This window comes from Castor canadensis, chromosome 11, assembly GCF_047511655.1.
Source record: "Castor canadensis chromosome 11, mCasCan1.hap1v2, whole genome shotgun sequence".
In the NCBI taxonomy this organism is placed as follows: Eukaryota; Metazoa; Chordata; class Mammalia; order Rodentia; family Castoridae; genus Castor; species Castor canadensis.
Genome location: NC_133396.1, coordinates 60,179,113 through 60,203,629, shown reverse-complemented (window position 1 = coordinate 60,203,629; position 24,517 = coordinate 60,179,113). Strand labels below are relative to the sequence as shown.

The following is a 24,517-nucleotide window of genomic DNA, read 5'->3' as shown; positions in this document are numbered from 1 at the left end:
CCGTGCTCCAAAGTAGAATAAAAGTCTGATTTTATCCTCTAGTCTTCAAACCGTCAACAGTGCAAGAGCGGACTAGTGAGGGGGGACGTGGCAGGATTAGAAAAATTCCCCTCTTGTCATTTCAAAAGGTCACCCAACAAGGGAGACAGGGAGGGTGGATCAACAACTCCAGCGCGCGTTCCGTGCAGGCCAGCGCAGGCAGCCCCGTAGCGCAAAGGAGGGCGGGAAAGGAAGGGGTGGGGTATGTGGGGCCGAATCTATAAAAGGCGTCATTCGGCTCTTCGCTTCTCAGAAGCGCCGAGAGCGCGACCGGGACGGTTGGAGAAGAAGGCGGCTCCCGGAAGGGGGAGAGACAAACTGCCGTAACCTCTGCCGTTCAGGAGCCCGGTTACTTACTTATTCGCTACCCTTTTTCTTCTTCCTTCCCCCCCAAACCTCCTCCTTTCTCCCCTCTTTTTTTCCTTCTCGAGAGCCGAAAAACCTCCGGAAGAAGGGTTCCTTTCGCTCCTTTTCGTTTTCCCCGCCTCCTTCCCTCCCCCACCTTTCTCTCTTTCGGCTTTTTCCTCCCAACTCGGGGAGGTCCTTCCCGCCGGCCGGCCCGACTGGGTCTGAGCACCTAGGCGGAGGTGGCGCAGGCTTTTTGTAGCGAGGTTTGCGCCTGCGCAGCGCGCCTGCCTCACCATGCACGGCGGTGGCCCCCCCTCCGGGGACAGCGCATGCCCGCTGCGCACCATCAAGAGAGTGCAGTTCGGAGTCCTGAGTCCGGATGAACTGGTAAGCTGCGCTGTCCTGCCGCTCCTCTTTCCCGCGCCAGCGGGCGGGGCCCGAAGGTGACTTGGAAAACTTGGGCGCTTCTTGTTGCCTACTGGTGGTAACCAGCAGGAAAATGGTTGTAGGTTGTGCGGGGTCTAGCCTCCCAGAGTTAAGTTTTGCAAGGATTTAAGCAAGCTTAGCGCTGTGTCCGCAGTGACTTGACTGGGCAGAGAGAAGGATCACCGATTCCATACTTTAGAATTATCAACGTTAAACGAGCCGAGTCGAATCTTAAGGGTTCTTTACAAGTTTGGATAGGAAGCCTACCCCACAAATATTAATTGAGCACCTGCAATGTGACAGCACAACAGGTGGTGGGGATACACAGCTGAACAAAAAAAAAAACAAGGACCTTGCCTTCTAAAGCACTTTTTGTAGGAAAAGGCAAAGAAGTCAGACAATAAACATAAGAATAAATGAAGAAACAGCGTAATTCAGTTAATGTCAGGTGAATGGAGATAATGCTAGGGAAAGTCACTAGGGTTATGGGTACTTTAAATGAGATGGTGTCTGGGCCTGGGAAGGCCTGTCTGAAATTGACATTACCCAAGTGGTCAAAAAAGCAGGTAGTCATCTAAGCCATTATAGAGCAAGAGCTTTTAAGGCAAAGGACCTGAGGAAGAAATGAACTAGGTATACCCTAGAGGCTGAAAAAAAGCCTCCATTAGAAAGGAGTTTAGTGGATGAGGATAGTGTAACAAATAGGTTGGAGAAACATGGGATCCTAGCTACTCTGTAAGCCTGACTACTCAGGAGACAGAGATAAGGAGGATCGAGGTTGAAGCTAACCCAAGCAAATAGTTCATGAGACCCTATCTCTCGAAAAAAAAAAAAAAATCACAAAAATGGGCTGGTGGACTGGCTCAAGGTGTAGGTCCTGAGTTCAAACCTCAGTACCGCAAAAAAAAAAAAAAAAAAAAAGTAGGCGGAAAAGGATGTTAAAGATGGATGATGGATGTAGGGAGACCAGAGAGGAGAGAGGGTAGTCTTTGGAGGAGAGCTTCTGGTGACTTGGGTTTTTTTTGTGTTTTAAAAAATTTTTTTCTATGTTTTGTTCTTTTTTTGTGACTTGGGATTTGTATTTCTTCCCTTGAGTCAACAGGAGACAGCAGAGAGAATGGAGTTAAATGGCTGTGTTTGTGGATGGGGAGTCAGTTTTGTTAGGGAGAGGGTCAGGCTATGATAGGACTTCTGATCTCATACCATACCACGGAATAAATTTCACATAGAGTTGATATTTGAGTCTAAGTAATGTAAAGTACCGAAAAATACGGAAGACTTTTTGGGGACTGATACCAGAGACAGAAACCTTTAATAGTAATGAATTAAGTAAAGGTAAATTTTGTGGTGAGCCTAAATGAACTAAGCATTGAACAAATAAGGAAAAGCAAGACAGATTTCACTGCCTAAAAATAAAAGTCACCTCTACTTATCAAAGGCTCCATGGACAAAGCTAAAAAATAAGTTGGGAAACAATATTTGCAATGTGGTGGACAAGGTGAGATATTTTTTCTTTATTGCTGAGCATCAAAGCCAAGGTCTTTTCCATGCTAGGTAAGCGCTGAGCTACATCCCTAACCCCTGATTCTTTGAGGAAGGGTCTGGCAATCTTTGTGCATCTGCCTCCCAGATTTTGAAATCACAGATGTGTGCTGCCATGCCCCTCACACATGCCCCTCTCCCTGTCTTGCCTGGTTCAGTAAAGGGCTTCTCCATTTATCCAGTTGCTCAGGTCGGAAACCTAAAAGCCAGCTTTGATTGTGCTCTCTGGGTTGGTTTTGTTTTTTTTTCTTTTTTTTGATGGTACTAGGGTTTGAACTCAGGGTCTCACACTTGCTAGGCAGACACTGTTCCTCTTGAGCTGCTCTGTCAGCCCTGTTTTTTGTTTTGTGTGTGTGTGTGTGTGTGTTGGGTATTTTTGAGATAGGGTCTCTCAAACTATTTGCCTGGGCTGGCTTCAAACTCCAGTCCTCCCGATCTCTGCCTCCTGAGTAGCTAGGATTACAGTGTAAGCCACTGGCACCCGGCTCAATCTCTTTTCTTGCAATCTCCACATCTGCTGGTCTGTCCTACCGACAGACTGACTGTATGCCTGGAATCCAGCCATTTATGACCATGTCTTCCACCCTGTTCCACTATATCCCACTTCTCTAGCATCTTTCCCATGGACTACTGCTGCTCTACTAGCCCTCAGTTGGTCTTCCTACAGTTTGCTGAACAGCTAGAACAAGCTAGAGAGATTTTTTTCGTCACATTTCTTTCTTTCTTTCTTTTTTTAATCATTTATTCACATGTGCATACATTGTTTGGGTCATTTCTCCCCCCTGCCCCCTTGTCCCACCCTCTCCCTCATCACATTTCTTCCCTGCATGGAATCCTCTCCAGATTATCCAGGCTCCTTACTCTGACCTATGAGGTCCTGCATTATACTGGGGATTGAACCCAGAGCTCATGTATGCTAGGCAAACACTTAGCCCCTGAGCTATGTCCCCAATTCCTCTCTGCTTTAACCACTCTTGACTTGCTTGTCTCTGCACTGCAAGTTTATTACTGCCTCAGGGTCTTTATTATTCCTGCTGCTTGGAACAATACAGCTTCAATGTCCCCGTGCTTGTTCCTTTCTGTCAGTGTGCTCTCTGTGCAGATGTCATATCATTAGGAGCTCTGCCTTGACAATCAGTTTAAATAACATCCTGCTGCATTCTCTGACCCATTTTACCTTTCTTCATAGTCTGTCACTCTTGAAAGATTAGTTTTTTAGTTTCTTGCTCTGTTAATAGAATGTTGTTATTCACCTCTGTTCCCTCAGTATCTCAGTTTCTGGCACATAACAGGCTTGTAATAAAAATTAGTTGAATAAACAAACAAGTGAATGTGGAAAGATACATGTGGAAGGATTTTTAACATTGCTTGAAAATTATTATAATTACAAAACACCTCAGTATTTACTACTAGGAACTCTTAACTGAGTAACTTAGGAACTAAGAATAGAACAAGACTTTCCCAATAGGTTAAATCTGCTGTTTTAAACTGTGCTGCTACCACAGCAAACTCACAGGAGAGAAGTACAGGTGCCCTGTGAACTATTGGTTCCAAGTGGTTCGGTTTCAACATTAGATGGTGCTGAATCCCTTTGGATCACGTTTTTGGTGAACTTGGATTATTTATTTATGGTATTGGGGTTTGAACCCATGGCTTGGTACTGCTCTATCACACCTTCCCCCCCTCCCACAGCCTTCTTTGTTTTTGTTTTTACGGTAGGGTCTCACTTTGCCCAGGCTGGTATTGAATCTTCCTACCTTTTTTTTTTTTTTAGACAGGGTGTGGCTACATAGCTTAGGCTTGCCTCAAATTTACTATGTAGCCCAGACTGGCCTCATATTTGAGGTCCTGAGTGCTGCGATTACAAGTGTGGTCCACCATGCCTGGCCTTTGAAACTGAATTTTTAGCTGCGAAAGACTAGTAAAAACCAGCTGGAATAAGAAATAAAGGTAGTGCTGTCCAATCTGACTCCAAGGCTTGGGAGGTTGTGCAGTGCCTAATGGGTGCCATAGTAAGAAGTTTTGGTTATTTGATGATAATCTTTTTAAAAATTCTTGTTAAATTAATTTTTTGAGACATGGTCTTGCTTATGTAGACCATGAGGCTAGATCCTCCTGCTTCAGTCTTCTAATGCTGAAATTATAGGCATGCTCCACCACCCTTCTTTTTTTTTTGGTTTCTCTTACGATTTTATTTATACACCTGACTCTTATTTCAACATATTAAAGTACTTTTTTCAACTTCTGTATCTAGGGAGTGCTGTGTGAATGTTTCTGAGACATTAAAGGGCATTGTGAACTGATGTTAGGAATCTGGATAAATGAAAAAGTTACTGAACAGAATCCAGAATGAGACCCTATTTATGTTAAAATGTGAACATACTTTTTTTTCTTTTTAAAGGAAAAAGAACTGTTCACAAAACTTACAGGGATTATCTCTGAAATGTAGGATTGTTCTGCATGGCTTACAGCTTATGTAGTTGCCCTGTTATTGAGGGAATAACAGATGGTTCCACTTTGGGTAGGAAGCTGAGCTAGTAAGGGGCCTCTTGTAGAGCAGGTAGTATTCAAGGCTAACAGGGTCCTTAGAAGTCTTGGGGAAGGGGTTAAGATTTAGAGGGCTCTTTGGGCTTTAAAATAGAGCTGTTGTTTTTGCCATCATAAGAAGGATTTGGGCAGGCTAGGAGAAGGAGGTAAAGAGGGTTGTTACAGATAGGCTTTTTCAGGTGGCCTGGAACTCATTGTGTAGCCTAGACTGGCTGCTATACTCAAGCCTCCTTCCTCAGCCTTCTAAGTGCTAGAATTACAAGAGTGAGCCACCAGGCCCTGTTTGTTGTTTTGATGATGGGGATTGAATATGGAATCCAGTCCTCATAAGCACTAAGCACACACTTTTTTTTTTTTTTTCGGTATTGGGGCTTGAACTCGGCCTACTCCACCAACCCTTATTTTGTGGTGAGTTTTTCAAGATAGGGTCTTTCGAACTCTTTGCCTGGGCTAGCTTTGAACCTCCATCCTCCTGATCTCTGCCTCGTGAATAGCTAGGGTTTATCAGTGTGAGCCACCAGTGCCCAGCTAAGCAACACACTCTTAATACTGAGTTAGACTCCTAGCCAATGAGGTACTCTTTTAGATAGAGTATGGCTAGATCAATGAGTAAGATTATCTTTCTCTTCAAATTGTTTATAATCTGATGAGGAATTTTCTATATGTGCAACAGATAGTTACTAAGCCCCTACTGTGTTCTGCTGACTGCTAGGGACTGAGGATATAAACATAAATATGACCCTTGCCCTCAAGGATACAGTCCAGTGGGAGTGACAGATGTGTAACAAGTAGTTAAAAGTTGCACTCAGAACTTTGCTGGGTGTGGATAAGGCTAGAGTATAGGCTAACTCAGAGTAAGCCAAGAATAGAAGAAGGGACACCTGAGCTGAGTCTCATGAATGAATAGACGTTTACTCAAAAGGGGGCATGTGAAACTAATGGAATCTTGAGAACTCTCCTGTAGTTGGAGTATGAACACGAGGGTGGGAGAATGTAATACCAAAACAGCTGTAAAAGTAGGTTGAAGTCAAGTTGTAAGGCCCTTGTATGGTTGCTGAAGGCAGAGAAAAGACAATAAATATTTACTGAGCTTGGGCAAGCCTTTTTTCTGTTACCTGGGGCAACACTCAAAAGAGAACTCAGCCTTTGACTGGCCAACCCCTCAGTAGCCTCTATCCTGTAGGCATTCTTCAGTTGAAGTGTTGAGAGCTAAAGTAGTTAGCATGTAATTCAAAATGACAGTTTGTTAATATGGTGGAGGCATAGTCCTTCCCATTAATCAGGACATTCATGCCTGCTATCGGAAAGCTCGTGGTCCAGTCCCCAGATGCCTGAATCAGAATTAGTCATTGGCTTGGTAAGCATAGACTGAGCAGAGGGAGGTATAAAAAGGGAATGTGATTTCCCTTAGGCCCCTATATTGTGTCTGTTCTGGTGGCCAGAGTCATGTCTGCTTCTACTTTTTGTGTTTCATTCATAGTGAGCAAAACCCCTTCATGACTTTCAAGACAAAGCAGTTGGTGAAGTTCCAGCCTTGTGAATTTAATCATACCAGGCCTGTCACCCTGAGATGTAATCAGATTATTTTGATGAGAGTTTTTTGGATATTCAAAAGCTCTTCAGCTTTACACCTGTAGACTGTTTTGGTTTCTATACAACAGTGGCTAATCAGATCTATTCTGAGGGAATTGCTGGTTTGATTTTTCTCCTAAGTTCTTTGAGGGTACCTCCCGTAGTGGCAGTCCTATGCAGTGTAGTTCAGTTTAACAGACATTTGTTGGAAGCCTGTTATGTGTCAGCCAAGTAAGTGGGATTCAGGATGATCAAAAGATGCTGGCTTGACTGAGAGGTGCTTATAATCTTTAGGGAAGACAGACCCCTAAAGATAACGTCATTGTATGTAGAAGATAGAGGGGCTATGGAAGCACTGAGGAGGGACCCTATCCATCTTAGGGAGGTTGCAGAAAGCAGTGCCTGAGTGAATTTAGAGCAGGCGTCTCTAGTGGGAAAGAGTGTTCCATGCAGGGAGAAGGAGTGTGGCACATACTGTGCTGGGTGTTGGGGGACCGTGGGGATTCTATTAACCGAAGAGCAAACAGGAAGGTATCAGGCATGCAGAATGGAGGTGGAAGGACCATGCGGTTCTCTTCATAATCTGCCCTGCTAGTTTGGGTGTCATTACAAGGGTAAGAAGGTATGAATGATTACATTTCCGCTTTAGAAGAAGTATCTGATTGTGGTGAGAGAACAGCTGGTGACCTATGAGGATGTTCTACCGAGAAAAGGCCTGAACTAGGTAGTGGTTGTAGGGATGAAGAAGATGGGTAAGGTTCAGGAAATATTTAGGAAGTCAAAATGACCAATACTTGGTAAATAAATGATTAGCTAGTTAATAATGGCTGTTTATTGAGCACCTGCTACATTCTGGGCTTAAGCAGGGTAATTAAGTCTTTAATGTTACATAATTCACAGGTGACAAAACCAGAATTCCAAACCAAGGTCTCTTAACTGCAAAGCTTGTGCTGTTTATATCACTTGATGCCTTGAGGGTAAAAGAAGAGTAAGGACTTTGGTGCCACACCTGAAATGGGGACAGAGGAAAAAGGAGAAGTTTTTGTGGAGAAGGAAATTTGCTCTTAGATTCTTTGAATTTGACTTATCAGTGGGATGCAGGAGGTTCAGTAAGTAAAATATGTCAATCTGTAGTCCAGAAGAAAGGTGGGTCTTAGAGGTAGAGATTGGGATCCTTTAGAGTACAGTGAGAAACATGGATTAGGTAAAACCCTGGGGAATGCCAGTGTTTAAGGAGCAGACCAAGGCTGAGGCACCTAGGAAGGAGGTGAAGTAGAAGCAGCCAGAGAGGTAGACAAGGAGTGGTGGTCTGGAAACAGAAGGGGAGCTTTAGGGGGAAACAGCTGGGGGTGGGTGTGTGTGTGTGTGTAGTACTGGGGTTTGAAGGCTTATACCTTGAGCTTGAGCCACTCCACAAGCTTTTTTTTTTTTTTTTTGAGATAGGGTCTTAAGAACTATTTCCCCTGGCTGGCTTTGAACTGCAATCCTCCTGATCGCTGTAGCTAGGATTACAGATGCCAGCGGGAAACAGCCATTCTTCATGAGTGCAGCCAACAGATCGAGGACTGAAATAAGTTCTTTGGATGTGGCATAGTGGTATCAGTAGCTTAACAGGGGTACCTTCAGGGTTGTGGGGGTAGTGGAAGATATAATAGGAAGACAGCTCTGATAAATACTCATGGAACAGTTGACTTTGCTCATGTAGCAATGTAAAGAACACACATGCAAAATACACAGACTTAGGTTCAAATCCTGGTTCTGATATGCTAGACATTTGGTACACACCTGTAATCCTAGCACTCGGGAGAGAGCGGCAGAATGGTTGAGTTCAAGGCCAGTCTGGGCTACATAGTGATACCCTGTCTCTTTTAAAATGGAAAAAAAAAAAAAAATCTTGGTTCTATCACTTTCTAGTTGCATATGACTTTGGGCCTTTCAGGTTTTGTAATCTTCTAAAATGAAGGCAGTAATGTCTATAAGTTTGTTGTAAAGATAAGTCAGCTAGTACGTTGCTGGGCACCAGGAGGATGTAGAATTTAATTATTTCTACTGTGGCATGGGAGGGTGGGATGAGCCTGTTTGACTGCAGCTGGTTGCTTGAGACTGAAGCCTTAGGTAAATAACTTATTGCACTATAAGGTTTTTAATGTCTAAGAGATAGGAGTTCATTCCTATGAGGTCAGTGGTTGGGAATAAAAAAGAAGTTTGGTGCCTGATTCAAAGTTGACACTCAAATCAAAGCTTTTATTAAATTCTTTGAACTTCCCTCTAGAAGGTTAGTGGACCAAAACCTAACTAAGAAGTTTTTTCCTCCTCATTTTTTTAAATTAGCATATAATAGTTGTACAGGGGGATACATTTTAATATTTGCATATGTGCATATATGCTTACAATGAGTCTTAGTTAAATTTACTTCTTCCTCCTTCTTCTCCTCCTTAAAAGTTTGGCTTTCATTGTGTGAAAGAATGCTAAAGATTGCCTTAACTACTTCCAGGGTAGGAATGTCTTTTCCAGTTCAGAGCTACTTCAGTTCAGAGATACAGCTCTGTATCCCATGCTGCAAGCCCTAGGTTTCATTGCCTAGGACTACAAAAAAAAAAAAAATCATATCTGAGTTCTTTCATTTCATCTTCCCCTAGCTCCACCTTTCTCAGGATTTCAGCTATTTACTTCTGTTCTGCCTAGCTGTCTAGACACCTGGTTCTCCTGCATTATAATAAGATTTCTATTTGGGCACTGGCAGAAGTGGTAGTAGTAGAGTGTCTGAGTTCAAACCCCAGTACCATCAAAAAAAAAAAAAAAAAAAGAATTGGGTGTGTAAGTATTCAGACAAGATGGTGGTAAAAATGCGAGATTATATCTCTCAAGTGCCTTGTTCCTCAGGAGAACTGAATTTAAAGAGTTGGTGGGGCATGTTTTGGAGCAGCACATGTGAGCTGTCAAGGCAGGTTGCAGGTGTAGAAAGATTCCTGCCAGGGTCTCAGATTTGTGGGCTCCATTTCAGCCTAAGAAGAAATAAAGCAACTTTTATTTCTTTTTGTGGTTAAATCTAGTAGATGTCAGTTACCTAGAGTTCAACCCAAAGAGCTGTCTAAGGTTTGAGTCCTAGAGGTAGGCAATTTATATGGAGCCCCCAGGGTCAACCACATTCCAGTATGAGTCCCCTCTCCAACCCCCCCACCCAAACATACATACATATACACACAGTGACTGGAAGCTTTTTTTTTTTTTTTTGTCAGTACTAGGGTTTGAACTCAAGGCCCTGTGTTTTTCTAGGTTAGGTGCTCTACCACTTGAGCCATGCCCTCATTCCATCTGAAGTTTTCTTAGGCCTTTGTGCAGAGCTCTAGCCATGAAGGCTAGAAAGAAACTAGTAAGCCTATTTAGTTGTTATTGAACTTTCTTCTCTGTAGAAGCGGATGTCCGTGACAGAGGGTGGTATCAAATACCCAGAGACGACTGAGGGAGGCCGCCCCAAGCTCGGGGGCCTGATGGATCCAAGGCAGGGAGTGATTGAGCGGACTGGTCGCTGCCAAACATGTGCAGGTGAGTACTGGAGGCCAGAAGGACCCCAAATAGAGAGAGAGGCTGAAGTAGACACCTGGAGATCTAGTCTCTGAGGTGAGTGGGAGCTGGGAGGAAAGTGACAGGTACATGTTCCCACAGGAAACATGACGGAGTGTCCTGGCCACTTTGGTCACATTGAACTGGCCAAGCCCGTGTTTCATGTGGGCTTCCTGGTGAAGACAATGAAGGTTTTGCGCTGTGTCTGCTTCTTTTGCTCAAAACTGCTTGTGGACTCTGTGAGTGGGGCATGGGCCCAGGCCTGGGAGGGAGGCTGCTGACTGCAGGGGCAAGGGGACAGCCCTAACTGACCAAGCTCTTCTCTGTTCTGACCCCAGAACAACCCCAAGATCAAGGACATCCTGGCCAAGTCCAAGGGGCAGCCCAAGAAGCGACTTACACATGTCTACGACCTTTGCAAGGGGAAAAACATCTGCGAGGGTGGGGAAGAGATGGACAACAAGTTTGGTGTGGAGCAGCCTGAGGGTGATGAAGATTTGACAAAAGAGAAGGTGGCTGGGGCTAGCAGAGACTGGGGAACAAGGGGGCTGGAGGTGACCATAGAGACCTGGAGGGAGGAAAGCAAGAGGCTGCAAAAGTATCAGAGGAACCAGAAGGGTACAGAAGAGAGAGAAGGGCTGGGCCTGGATGGTAGGAAATAGCTGAACACTAGGCTCTGATGCTCTGTTTCTCTCCTCTGAAGGGCCATGGTGGCTGTGGACGGTACCAGCCCCGGATCCGGCGCTCGGGCCTGGAGCTGTATGCTGAGTGGAAACATGTTAACGAAGACTCTCAGGAGAAGAAGATACTGCTGAGTCCGGAGCGAGTACATGAGATCTTCAAACGCATCTCCGATGAGGAGTGTTTTGTGCTGGGCATGGAGCCCCGCTATGCCCGGCCGGAGTGGATGATTGTCACAGTGCTGCCTGTGCCCCCTCTTTCTGTGCGGCCTGCTGTGGTGATGCAGGGCTCTGCCCGCAACCAGGTCAGTAGCTTCAGGGCTTTACAGGGTTTTTTTGTGAATGGCTAGGTGCCAGAGGGGAGAGAGCCTTGTGGGTGGGCATGTATACAGGGCAGATGGACAGAAATGAGGTAGAAAATCCCCTGCCAATTTTCTAGCTGTGTGAACGTTAGGGAGTCCCTTAACGTGGTTAAAGGTCACAAAGGAGCTTCTGGATGTGTAAAATGAGAGTGAGCAGACCTGCCTCTGCCTCCCAGGGTGGTGTGAGGAGGAGAGCTGCACTGTGTGTCTGGCACATGCATGCAGAGCGTCTAGTCAGTGGTGGCTGGACTGTGATGATGCTGACTTTCCACCTCAGGATGACTTGACTCATAAACTGGCTGACATTGTAAAGATCAACAATCAGCTGCGGCGAAATGAACAGAATGGCGCAGCCGCCCATGTCATCGCAGAGGATGTGAAGCTCCTCCAGTTCCATGTAGCTACCATGGTGGACAATGAGCTGCCCGGTTTGCCCCGTGTATGTCCATGAATTCCTGCCCCTTTGATTGGAGCCAGGATGAAGCCTCAGAGCTCTGGAGGAGGGCTCAGTGCTGACTGCTGGGTTACCCCCTCCCCATGTTTCTGCAGGCCATGCAGAAGTCTGGCCGTCCCCTCAAGTCCTTGAAGCAGCGGTTGAAGGGCAAGGAAGGCCGGGTGCGAGGGAACCTGATGGGCAAGCGAGTAGACTTCTCAGCCCGCACTGTCATTACTCCCGACCCCAACCTGTCCATTGACCAGGTTGGCGTGCCCCGCTCCATTGCTGCCAACATGACCTTTGCAGAGATCGTCACTCCCTTCAACATTGACAGGTTTGCCTCAGTCCAGAAGCCCTATCCAGAGTGGCTTGGAGGTAGGGGGCGGTACATGGCCTCATTGGTGAGGCTTTGAGAAAGGTAGAAGTGTGCTCAGAAGGAGGCTTCGGTGTAAGTAGGAAGAGTTAAAGTTTAGAAGTTTGGCTTCCACTCAGGGCTTTGGGCTGAAGATGGCAGCAGGAGCTTTTTTTGGGAACCATTTTGTTCATAGCACCTCTTCCCTTCCTAGACTTCAGGAACTAGTGCGCAGGGGGAACAGCCAGTACCCAGGGGCGAAATACATCATCCGGGACAACGGCGATCGAATTGACTTGCGTTTCCATCCCAAGCCCAGTGACCTTCACCTTCAGACTGGCTATAAGGCATGTAACAGGCCAGGGCACTTCTTCACTTGAACAGGAAACTTTCTGGAGTGGGGCTGGCTGGAGTAGGCTATCTGAGATTCCTGTTTATTAGGATCCAGACTTGTTAAGTGTCTTTTTTTTTTTTTCCTTTTCTTTTTGGTGGGTCTGTGGTTTGAATTCAGGACTTCCTGCTTACAAAGCAGGTTCTCTACCACTTGAGTCACATCTCCAGTCCACTGGTTATTTTGGAGATGGGAGTCTCATGAGCTATTTGCCTGGGCTGTCCCCCAACCTCGATCCTTCAGATTTCTGCCTCCCAAGTAGCTAGGATTATAAGCATGAGCCACCGGTGCTTGGTGTTGAGTGTCTTTTTAAGACACTGTACCAGATGTGCTTCTAACTGCTAGCCACTGGTGTTGGGGTGAGGGTTGCATCAACCCAGAGGCAGCATGTATATTAATGGCAGCACAGTGCAGAAGGCTTCATGTTTATTGTTTGTTTCTTGGTTTTCTCCCCAGACTGACTTCCTTGAGATTGGTGTATAGTACCTGACACCAGGTTCTGGCCCAGGGCCTAACCCAAAGGAGGTGTTTGATACGTGTTTTAAGTGAAATACCACACAATCATCTCTTTTGGTCTACAAGAGTGAATTTGTCAATTCATTCAGCATACCTCCTTCATTGAGCCCTTTATTTTCTTTGTCTGTTTTTGAGACAGGGTCTCACTATGTAGTGTAGGCTAGCCTTGGACTAGTGATCCTCTTGCCTTAGTCTCTCAAGTGCTGGGATTATAAATGTGTGCCACTATGTCTGGCCTACTGAGCCTTTTCCTATACCTCACCTCCCTAGGTGGAACGGCACATGTGTGATGGGGATATTGTTATCTTCAATCGTCAGCCAACTTTACACAAAATGTCCATGATGGGCCATCGGGTCCGCATCCTTCCCTGGTCTACTTTTCGCTTGAATCTTAGGTCAGTTCCCTGATGGATGGAAGCAGGGTGGGCTGCTCCTTGAGGCATCACTGAAGACATCTTCCCAACTCTGAATTCATTTTGTATCTTGCTACAGTGTGACAACTCCATATAATGCAGACTTTGATGGAGATGAGATGAACTTGCACCTGCCACAGTCCCTGGAGACCCGGGCGGAGATCCAGGAATTGGCTATGGTGCCTCGCATGATTGTTACCCCGCAAAGCAATCGGCCTGTTATGGGTATCGTGCAGGACACGCTCACAGCAGTACGCAAATTCACTAAGAGAGATGTTTTCCTAGAGCGGGTATGTAGTCCAAATGGAAACCAAGCTTGGGAAACAGGAGGGTCTCTGGGTGGCAAAGAGGCCAGGAAGGAAGAGTTGTAATGCTTTTTTCCTTTACTTGCTCTTTGCTGAACTGTGTGTGAAACTATTTAGTGAGGCGGAAGGAAAGGGGTTTAGGGAAGATGAGAGGCAAAAAACAATGTACGGCTTTAGCTCTCCATTTAATTCCTTAAAATTTTATGTAATTCCAGGTATTGTCTGTAAAATAAAGATGAAGGGAAAATAAGCCCTTGTTAAGATTTTATGTATTTCTTTATTTTTACTTTCACTTATTTCCTATTAAAAGAAATTGTGTTTACTGTTAATAATAACTGGATATGGTTAATAATAACAGGTGTGTTACACACCTGTAATCTGAGCCTGGGTAGGAGGATTGTGAGTTTGAGACCAGCCTGTGCTACATAATGAGTTCCATGCCAGTCTGAACTGTGTAGTGAGACTCTGTCTCAAAAAAAAAAGAAAAGTAAAATATTTCACTATAATGATTTTTATTTATTTATTTTTTAAACTAAAAAGTTGGAAGACACTTACTGAGATCCTTTTGCCTCCAAAATCTTACTTTCCTTCTTGGGCAGAGAACTCTTCCTAACATTCCTGAGATGTGAGGCCTGTGGTCTCACTGCATCTTTCTTGCTATTTGTCTTACAGGGTGAAGTGATGAACCTCCTAATGTTCCTGTCTACATGGGATGGGAAGGTCCCACAGCCAGCTATCCTCAAGCCCCGGCCCTTGTGGACAGGCAAGCAGATCTTCTCCCTCATCATACCTGGCCACATCAATTGTATCCGTACCCACAGCACCCATCCTGATGATGAGGACAGTGGCCCTTATAAACATATCTCTCCTGGGGACACCAAGGTAGGGCCTGGCTTCTGGATATGTGGGGACAGGATTTGGACATGGAAACCAAAATAGAGGATTTGAGTGGGTGTTTGTCCACAGGTGGTGGTGGAGAATGGGGAGCTGATCATGGGCATCCTGTGTAAGAAGTCTCTAGGCACTTCAGCTGGCTCTCTGGTCCACATTTCCTACCTTGAGATGGGTCATGACATCACTCGCCTCTTCTACTCCAACATTCAAACTGTCATTAACAACTGGCTCCTCATTGAGGGCAAGTATAGTTGGCTCTACCAGCCCCTCTCTGTGGCTCCTGTCTTCCCAATTTCTTTTCTTCCTTCTTTTTTTTTTTAAACATTTTTATTTAGTAAATGATACATATGCCGGGGATTTCATTGTAACATTTCCGTATATGCACGTATTATACCCGGGTTTGGTTCCCAGTTTCTTCTGTTGTTCTTCACCCCTTTCTTTTTCCTTCTGGTTTTGTTGTCCTTTCATCTAGTCTCTTGGCTTTGAGTCCCTCCTACATTCCTTAGGAGTTCAAATATGGTGTTGCTGATGCTTCTCTTTTTTTCTAGGTCATACCATTGGCATTGGGGACTCCATTGCTGATTCTAAGACTTACCAGGATATTCAGAACACTATTAAGAAAGCCAAACAGGATGTAATAGAGGTGAGAAAGAATGCTTGGCAGAGATAGAATAAGAGACTCTCAGGGTCCTTGAACTTAAAATCAGCAAGAGCAAAGTGGGTGTATTAGAAGCAAGTGGGAGAATAGAACAGGGATTGACACCTCACTGAAAATTCTGCCTCCAGGTCATTGAGAAGGCTCATAACAATGAGCTGGAGCCCACTCCAGGAAACACACTACGTCAGACATTTGAGAATCAAGTAAATCGCATTCTCAATGATGCCCGAGACAAAACTGGCTCCTCTGCCCAGAAATCTCTGTCTGAATACAACAACTTCAAATCTATGGTAGTGTCCGGTGCTAAAGGTTCCAAGATCAACATCTCCCAGGTGAGGAGCCTTGTCTTTCCAGATGGGGCCACACTGAAGTCTGAAGGAAGAACATTTGGTATGGGGAGAATATTGGGGATTTTTTTTTTTTTTTTAACAGGGTCTTGCTTCGTAGCCCAGGCTGGCCTTGAACTCAATTATCCTGCCTCTTCCCAAGTGCATGCTACCACTCCCAGCAGAATTCTTATTCTCAGGGCTTTAAAGCCTACTTTTTGTATTTCCTAGGTCATTGCTGTCGTTGGGCAACAGAACGTGGAAGGCAAGCGGATCCCATTTGGATTCAAGCACCGGACTCTGCCTCACTTTATCAAGGATGATTATGGGCCTGAGAGCCGTGGCTTTGTGGAGAACTCATACCTGGCTGGCCTCACACCTACTGAGTTCTTCTTCCATGCCATGGGGGGACGTGAGGGTCTTATTGACACAGCTGTCAAGACTGCTGAGACTGGTGAGGCCTTCTTCAGGGTACTTCCAGTGTCCAGCTGAGAAATCCCTGCTGGGTGGGGTTCCTAGAGGTGGAATTTTGCCTCTGTGGAAAGAATACAGACTGGCTTTCAAGAGTAAGATAGGGCTAGGGGTGTAGCTCAGAGGTGGAATGTTTGCCAAACATCCCTGGGTTTAATCACCAACACCACAAAGAAAAAAAGAGACAAAAACACTTGACTGGATTGCTTTAGAGCATTCCATGGTGCAGGTATAGAGCCTTGGGCTTAGCACTCTGGTAGTTGCTCAATCCATCTGATGGAGAGTGTTGCTGTGGGGGGGTGGGAGCTTGAATTGTAACTCAGTTATAGAGTTTTTACCAATCATGCACAGGGAATGAGGGGGCTACTATCTGGCTCTTGTGGGAATCAGGTGGGTTAAGGCCCAAAGATTGAATCTTTGGGCTTTATCATTCTCTTGCCTTGGGTCTTTCAACTGACTACCTTCCCCCAGGGTACATCCAGAGGCGACTGATAAAATCCATGGAGTCAGTGATGGTGAAGTATGATGCAACTGTGCGGAACTCAATCAACCAGGTAGTGCAGCTGCGCTATGGCGAGGATGGCCTGGCAGGCGAGAGTGTTGAGTTCCAGAACCTCGCTACACTTAAGCCTTCTAACAAGGCTTTTGAGAAGAAGTAAGGAGGGGGACAAGTGGGTGGTTCATGCCCCTTGGTCTCAGGGTCTGAGTTGTAACATCCCTGCTCTCCCCAGACGTGGCATGAAATGTGTCTTATAGGGGGCCTTACTTTTTTTTAGCACCATTCTCCCACACATCTGAAACAGTGGCTCAGTGGGGGGAGAGGAGGAATGTAGGCAGTTTGAGACGTGTTCCCTTGTCTCAAACAAGTTCTGAGCAGGTCAGGTACATGCTCAGAACTCATTGACAGTCCTTGGACCTGGATCTTTTATGTCTGCCCAGGATTCTTCCCTCCAAATCCCTGGTCCTGGTGGACTGTGCACTGTGAGGAGTTCCTTGTGGGGATGAGAACCCAGAGCCTGCCTGACCCCTGGCTCCATTCCCTTGTCTCTTTCAGGTTCCGTTTTGATTACACTAATGAGAGGGCCCTGAGGCGCACCCTGCAGGAGGATCTGGTAAAGGATGTGTTGAGCAATGCACATATACAGAATGAGCTGGAACGGGAATTTGAACGGATGCGTGAGGATCGGGAGGTGCTAAGAGTTATCTTCCCAACTGGTGACAGCAAGGTACGTGTAGGTGGGAAGTACTAGGCTGGAGAAATGCTACTGGGTGGCTGTCCTCTGACTCGAAATCCTTCTTCCAATCCCTCCCCCTTCAGGTTGTCCTCCCTTGTAACCTTCTGCGCATGATCTGGAATGCTCAGAAAATCTTCCACATCAACCCTCGTCTTCCCTCTGACCTGCACCCCATCAAAGTGGTTGAAGGTAAGTACCTCTTTAGGGGTCATCTCTAGATTAGATGAGATAGGAGTCTGCTGGGTCCTGTACTAATAATGTCTTCATCCCTCATTGGATCCCAGGAGTCAAGGAATTGAGCAAGAAACTGGTGATAGTGAATGGAGATGACCCACTAAGCCGTCAGGCTCAGGAGAACGCCACGTTGCTCTTCAATATCCACCTACGATCCACACTGTGCTCCCGCCGCATGGCTGAGGAATTTCGGCTTAGTGGAGAGGCCTTTGACTGGTTGCTTGGGGAGATTGAGTCCAAGTTCAACCAAGCCATTGTGAGTGTTGTGCTTCTCTTCTTGGCCTGTTTCTTTGTAATTTTTTTTTTTTTTTTTTTTTTTACCTTCTTTGATTTCCAAGAACAGCCATTGCTCTGATTTACTGAAAGACTGCTGTGTACCAAGACCTGTTTTTGAATGCATATACTCTTGTACCATACTAGCTTTAAAACAACCCTAGGTGGCTCATGTCTGTAATCCTAGCTATTTGGGAGGCAGAGATCAGGAGGATCAAAGTTCAGGAGGACAACCGGGGCAGGTAGTTCGTGAGACTCTATCTCAAAAATACCCAACACAAGAAAGGGCTGGTGGAGTGGCTCAAGTGGTAGAGCACCTGCCTAGCAAGCATGAGGCCCTGAGTTCAAACCCCAACTCCACTACCACAAAAAAAAAAAAAAAAAATCAAACGAAAAACAACAACAAAAATTAACCCTAATAGGGAAGCAATTGACAGTCCCATGTGGCAGACTCAAAATTGGGCTCAGATAGTGACTGTATTGTATGATGGTCATACAGTAAATAAATGGCATGACTGGAATATATATATATATATGTGTGTGTGTGTGTGTGTGTGTATATATATATATATGAAATGGCAGTATTTATTTTTCTAAAATGCCTACTGTGTGCAGAATTCTAATTTAGGGAGAGGCAGGGAATTGGAGGGAGCAAATAGAAAAGAGATAAGCCAGTACAGAAATATGTTTTCACTTTTTTTTTTTTGAGTACTAGGGTTTAAACTCAGGGCATTGTAATTGCTAGGGAGGTGTTCTACCACTTGAGCCATACTACCACCCCTTTTTGCTTCAGGTATTTTTTGAATAGGGTCTTGCTTATGCCTGGACTTCAGTCCTCCTGTTTGTGCTTCCTGTGTAGCTGGGATGACAAGTGCAAACCACCAAGCCCAGCTTTTATTGGTTGAGATGGGGTCTCATGAACTTTTGTAGCTAAAATTATAAGCATGAGCCACACTGATTTTTTTTATCATTGTTGTAGTCATTGTAATTACTATTTTAAGTCTCTCTTCCTTTTCTAAACTCATCTGCCCCATGTCCTTTCTGATTAGTATGTAGTCTCACTCTGATCATGTCACATACATTCTCCATGGGACAGACAGAATTTGGCTTTGTCTGATACTTGCTTTTCCTTAGGCCCATCCTGGGGAAATGGTGGGAGCTCTGGCTGCACAGTCCCTTGGAGAACCTGCCACCCAGATGACCTTGAACACCTTCCACTATGCTGGTGTATCTGCAAAGAACGTGACTCTGGGTGTCCCCCGACTTAAGGAGCTCATCAACATTTCCAAGAAGCCAAAGACTCCCTCCCTCACTGTATTTCTGTTGGGCCAGTCTGCTCGAGATGCTGAGAGGGCCAAGGTAGGGGTCAGGGGCCATGGCTTCCTGGTTGCAAGAAATGGAGGTGAGCTCTCCATTGAATCAAGGGTTGGGGATTCTCTGAATAAGAGGATTTCAAGAGGCTTTTGGAGCTACTCTAGTGCCTGTATTATGAGTACCTGTCTCTTCCCAGGACATTCTTTGTCGCCTGGAACATACAACATTGAGGAAGGTGACTGCAAACACAGCCATCTACTATGATCCCAACCCCCAGAGCACTGTGGTGGCAGAGGATCAGGAGTGGGTGAATGTCTACTATGAGATGCCTGACTTTGATGTGGCTCGAATCTCCCCCTGGCTGTTGCGTGTGGAGCTGGACCGGAAGCACATGACTGACCGAAAGCTGACCATGGAACAGATTGCTGAAAAAATCAATGCTGGTAAGGCCAGGAGAGCAGGTCCTATTTAGGAGTTTTATCTGGACTTCCACCTCTGTTATGTTCACTTCACTCAAGTCCTGAAAGCCTCACTCTCTGTTTTCTAATGGTTCTTTTCTCCAGGATCATCAGCACTTACAGGTCCTCTCTGCATTCCTTTTCCCTTCCCAGTGTGCCCCTTCCTTCTTTCTAGAGGGGAATCTATGAGAAGATTCTAGGAGTTGGTGTGAGCCAAAAGAGCAGCACCCTGTAAGAGAACTATGAATGGATAGTAACTAGGAAACAAGTCCTGTTCAATGTGTTCTTTCTCATGGCTTGTGGTTCTCCCCACTAGGTTTTGGCGATGACTTGAATTGCATCTTTAATGATGATAATGCAGAGAAGCTGGTCTTACGAATCCGCATTATGAACAGTGATGAAAACAAGATGCAAGAGGTAAAGGAGAAAGTGACATGTTGTAGAAAACCATCAAATTGAGTTGGACACCAGTGGCTCATGCCTATAATTGTGGCTACTTGGGAGGCTGAGATAGGGAGGATCTTGGTTCAAGGCCAGCCCCAGCAAATAGTTCAAGAGACTACATCTCCAAAAAAAATAAATAAATAACCAGAGCAAAATGGACTGGAGGTGTAGCTCAAGCAGTAGAATGCCACCTTTGCAAATGTGAAGCCCTGAGTTTAAACCCCAGTTCCACCCTCCCCCCCAAAAAAAGAAAAATATCAAATCAAGCAACATTGATGGGCCAGTCACACTCACCTAATTTATAAATAGAAAATAAATCACTGTCCAGAACAGGTGATATCAGAAAGAAGGTGCTTCCTCATAGCCCTACCACTTGGCTCTCTTCCTCTGGGCAGCTCCTGTAGCAGCACAAATCTCAGCTGGCAGTGTAAGGGTAGGGCTGGGACAGGCTTAGACAGTAGGAATTGATGTGTCCTTAGAAAGATGATGTGAGAGCTTGCATAACATGACCTGCAAAAATGTTTGACTATGACTTGTTCTGGATGTGGCTCCTGAGAGATTGTGCTGCACATGCAGATAGATGCCTGCTGCCTTTTTGTTTGTTTGTTTTCCTTTTGAGACAGGATACCACTATGTAGCCCAGGACAGCCTGCAACTCACTATGTAATGCAGGCTGATCTTAAACTCTTCATCCTCCTGCCTCCGGGCTCCTTAGTGCTAAGATTACAACAGTCATGTGCTGTCACACCATGCTACTTTTGCAATGAAAACTAAAGAACTCAATTAACTACTGATCAGAGAATAGTTAAGAAAGTGTTAAAATATCTTAACATAAATTCTACATCCATTAAAAGAGGTCATTGTCAAGTCAGAGTATCAGCCTGGCTAAGTGCCGGAAACAGGGAAGGGAGTGCGTTTGGCCTGGTCATAGCCCTCAAGCACACTCATACGTTTGTGAGGGGCCAGATGCTAGATGAACTGTATGAAGGTGGAAATTGTGTTAGATTGGTGGGGTGTGGATGCCTCTTTCTAGGTTTCTTTTAATATTGTAAAATCATGATGAATAAGAATTACTAGAGCCAAGGAAACAGTAAAGTGATGGATTCTTGGGGTCCTTGAAAGGTTATGGTTTGGGGAGGAAGGAAAAGACCAGAGGTTCTAAGATTGTTGGCCTCGCTCTTGTTGCAGGAAGAAGAGGTGGTGGACAAGATGGATGATGATGTTTTTCTGCGTTGCATTGAGTCCAACATGCTGACAGATATGACCCTGCAGGGTATTGAGCAGATCAGCAAGGTTAGCCTTTCCCTATCTACTCATCCACTGTCCTGCCCTGCCCTGCCCTGCCCTACCGGGTCTGATCCCAGCTTGCCCTGCCTTCCAGGTGTACATGCACTTGCCACAGACAGACAACAAGAAGAAGATCATCATCACAGAGGACGGAGAGTTCAAGGCCCTACAGGAGTGGATCCTGGAGACTGATGGTGTGAGCCTGATGCGAGTGCTGAGTGAAAAGGATGTGGATCCTGTACGCACCACATCCAACGACATTGTGGAAATCTTCACGGTGAGTCCTAGAAGCAGGCTGCCCAGTGGTCTTTCCAGGGCCTGTCAGCTCTCAGGTCCCTCACTCTTGTACTCTATTCAGAGGATTTCCATGTTCAAGTTTTCTGCCTGAATCTGTTTTGATTATGTGATGCACTGATCCCTGACTCCCTGTGGGTCTGGAGAGCAGAGCTACCTCGGTCTTGACTCTTTCTCCCTCAACCTCCATGGCAGGTGCTGGGCATTGAAGCTGTACGGAAGGCTCTGGAGCGGGAGCTGTACCACGTCATCTCCTTTGATGGTTCCTATGTCAATTACCGGCACTTGGCTCTATTGTGTGATACCATGACCTGTCGAGGCCACTTGATGGCCATCACCCGCCATGGAGTCAACCGCCAGGACACTGGACCTCTCATGAAGTGCTCCTTTGAGGAAACGGTGAACTTCTGAGCAGGGTGGGAGGTGGAGACTCCGTGGGAATTTGTGGAGGGCACCAGTACTCTTGTTTTGCTGTCAGTTTAGGCTGTGACAGGTGGTGTGTGTGACGGGTCTAATCTGTCCTCTTCTGGCTATTCAGGTGGATGTGCTTATGGAAGCAGCTGCCCATGGGGAAAGTGACCCCATGAAGGGGGTCTCAGAAAATATCATGCTGGGCCAACTAGCTCCAGCTGGCACTGGCTGTTTTGACCTCCTGCTTGATGCAGAGAAGTGCAAATATGGCATGGAGATCCCTACCAATATCCCTGGCTTGGGGGCTGCTGGACGTGAGTATAAGGGGTGAGGCAAGCCACAGCCAGGAGGGTGTTCTTAGTCCTTGGGTTCCTTTCCTCATGAGACACTCTGGACTTCTTTGCAGCCACTGGCATGTTCTTCGGCTCAGCACCCAGTCCCATGGGAGGAATCTCTCCTGCCATGACACCCTGGAATCAGGGCGCAACCCCAGCCTATGGTGCCTGGTCCCCAAGTGTTGGTGAGTAACCCAGTCCAGAAGTGGATGAGCTACAATGGTGGACAGTAGCCATTGTTGGATCTCAGAGGCAATGGGGGCTAGGGAAAGGTGAGCTGTTGCTCTCCAGCTCTGTTTCAACTTGTTCTCCCCCCTTCCAGGGAGTGGGATGACCCCAGGGGCAGCTGGCTTCTCTCCCAGTGCTGCTTCTGATGCCAGCGGCTTCAGCCCAGGTTACTCCCCTGCCTGGTCTCCCACGCCAGGCTCTCCAGGTTCTCCTGGCCCCTCAAGCCCGTACATCCCCTCACCAGGTGAGTTGCTATTCTCATTTCCTCCTGATCCTTCCTCCCGGGCTAGTCTTTCTATCACTTATCTCCCTTGTTGTCTTCTTTCCCACAGGTGGTGCCATGTCTCCCAGCTACTCACCTACATCACCTGCCTATGAGCCCCGCTCCCCCGGAGGCTATACACCCCAGAGTCCCTCGTACTCCCCCACTTCACCCTCCTACTCTCCAACCTCCCCATCCTACTCTCCAACCAGTCCCAACTATAGCCCCACTTCACCTAGCTACTCACCAACTTCTCCCAGCTACTCACCAACTTCTCCCAGCTACTCACCCACTTCTCCCAGCTACTCTCCCACCTCTCCCAGCTACTCACCAACATCTCCCAGCTATTCCCCAACATCTCCCAGCTACTCACCAACGTCTCCCAGTTACTCCCCAACTTCACCCAGCTACTCGCCCACATCTCCTAGTTACTCCCCAACTTCACCCAGCTACTCGCCCACGTCCCCCAGCTACTCACCAACATCTCCGAGCTATTCACCTACATCTCCAAGCTACTCACCAACTTCACCAAGTTACTCACCCACCAGCCCCAACTACTCTCCAACCAGTCCCAATTACACCCCAACATCACCCAGCTATAGCCCAACGTCACCCAGCTACTCGCCTACTAGTCCCAACTACACACCAACCAGTCCTAACTACAGTCCCACCTCTCCAAGCTATTCACCAACTTCACCCAGCTACTCTCCAACCTCACCAAGCTATTCCCCTTCAAGCCCACGGTACACACCACAGTCGCCAACTTATACCCCAAGCTCTCCCAGCTACAGTCCCAGCTCTCCCAGCTACAGCCCTACCTCACCCAAGTACACCCCAACCAGCCCTTCCTACAGCCCCAGCTCACCAGAGTACACCCCAACCTCTCCCAAGTACTCACCTACCAGCCCCAAATACTCACCCACTTCTCCCAAGTACTCTCCTACCAGCCCCACCTACTCACCCACCACCCCAAAGTATTCACCAACATCTCCTACTTACTCACCAACTTCTCCCGTCTACACCCCAACCTCCCCCAAGTACTCACCTACAAGCCCCACTTACTCACCCACTTCCCCCAAGTACTCGCCTACCAGCCCCACCTACTCGCCTACTTCCCCCAAAGGCTCTACCTACTCCCCCACTTCCCCTGGCTACTCACCTACCAGCCCCACCTACAGCCTCACCAGCCCAGCCATCAGCCCGGATGACAGTGATGAGGAAAATTGAGGGTAAGAAGGGCACAGCAGCAGCTGGCTGGGCCAGGGGAGCCTCTGTAATGCTGTGGAGTCCTGTGCTCTCCCTTCACTGGTGTGCTGTGACCCCAAAACCCTCAGAGCCTTGTATATAAGTCCTTAGATAGTTCTCCATTGAAGTTCTGGATCCCATTTCTGATGGGCTTTTTGTCTTGTTCTCCACTTGTGATATCTGAGAACCCACTAATGTAGCTGTGGGGTTCTTCCTGCCCCAGCTACCCCATGCCTGGTCCCTCAATGAGGGTCCTTCCTAGCCTGTGGCTTGATTGGGGTTGAAGGGTATTTTGACTTCATAGGGGCAATTCCTGCTCTGGATCATACATCTGACCTTCAGGAAGAACAAAGCTTAAGCTGCCTTGTATGTTATTTTTTTGAAGTTTAAATAAAGTTTACTAATTTTGACCTAAAGTTTGTACATGAAGTGCTTAATTTGAGCTCTGGGGAGGCAAGAATTTTGGGGCCCTTACCCCCCCGCCCCCCGAAAGGTGTAGAAGGCTAATGCAGAAACAAAAAGTAATCACCCGTAATCCCACCTCACTAAGCACCTTCCACCACTAGGAGGCACGTTTTCTTTTGGTATTGGAAGGATAGTTCTTGGACCCCTATCCTGAAAACCCATCACAAAAAAGGGCTGGTGAAGTGGTTGA

General features: G+C 46.5%; 1 protein-coding gene and 1 non-coding gene across 2 annotated transcripts; both read left to right on the top strand.

The window, feature by feature from the left end:
• The first annotated feature begins 275 nt into the window (after window positions 1-275).
• Window positions 276-24,278, top strand: Polr2a (RNA polymerase II subunit A). The gene is made up of 29 exons (XM_020151639.2): window positions 276-774; window positions 9,888-10,020; window positions 10,141-10,277; window positions 10,377-10,550; window positions 10,742-11,023; window positions 11,358-11,519; window positions 11,630-11,850; window positions 12,083-12,215; window positions 13,046-13,170; window positions 13,268-13,478; window positions 14,166-14,375; window positions 14,460-14,628; window positions 14,936-15,030; window positions 15,174-15,377; window positions 15,603-15,825; window positions 16,314-16,497; window positions 16,897-17,068; window positions 17,161-17,266; window positions 17,362-17,567; window positions 18,719-18,943; window positions 19,095-19,341; window positions 19,673-19,773; window positions 20,989-21,093; window positions 21,182-21,364; window positions 21,577-21,780; window positions 21,920-22,106; window positions 22,199-22,312; window positions 22,450-22,599; window positions 22,688-24,278. Exons 1-29 carry the CDS (start codon window positions 682-684, stop codon window positions 23,842-23,844), a joined length of 5,913 nt encoding a protein of 1,970 aa, XP_020007228.2. The 5' UTR covers window positions 276-681; the 3' UTR covers window positions 23,845-24,278.
• Window positions 17,875-17,947, top strand: Trnaa-agc (transfer RNA alanine (anticodon AGC)). Its single transcript has one exon. It is a non-coding gene; the product is annotated as a tRNA-Ala (tRNA).
• Window positions 24,279-24,517: the final 239 nt, after the last annotated feature.

Bases quoted from the DNA above. Each gene is read 5' to 3' on its own strand.
- Polr2a (XM_020151639.2), top strand. From the start codon at position 682: ATGCACGGCGGTGGCCCCCCCTCCGGGGACAGCGCATGCCCGCTGCGC. The intron at 12,216-13,045 runs GCATGTAACAGG...TCACCTCCCTAG, and splicing joins ACCTTCAGACTGGCTATAAG to GTGGAACGGCACATGTGTGA. The intron at 19,342-19,672 runs GTAAGGCCAGGA...TCTCCCCACTAG, and splicing joins TGCTGAAAAAATCAATGCTG to GTTTTGGCGATGACTTGAAT.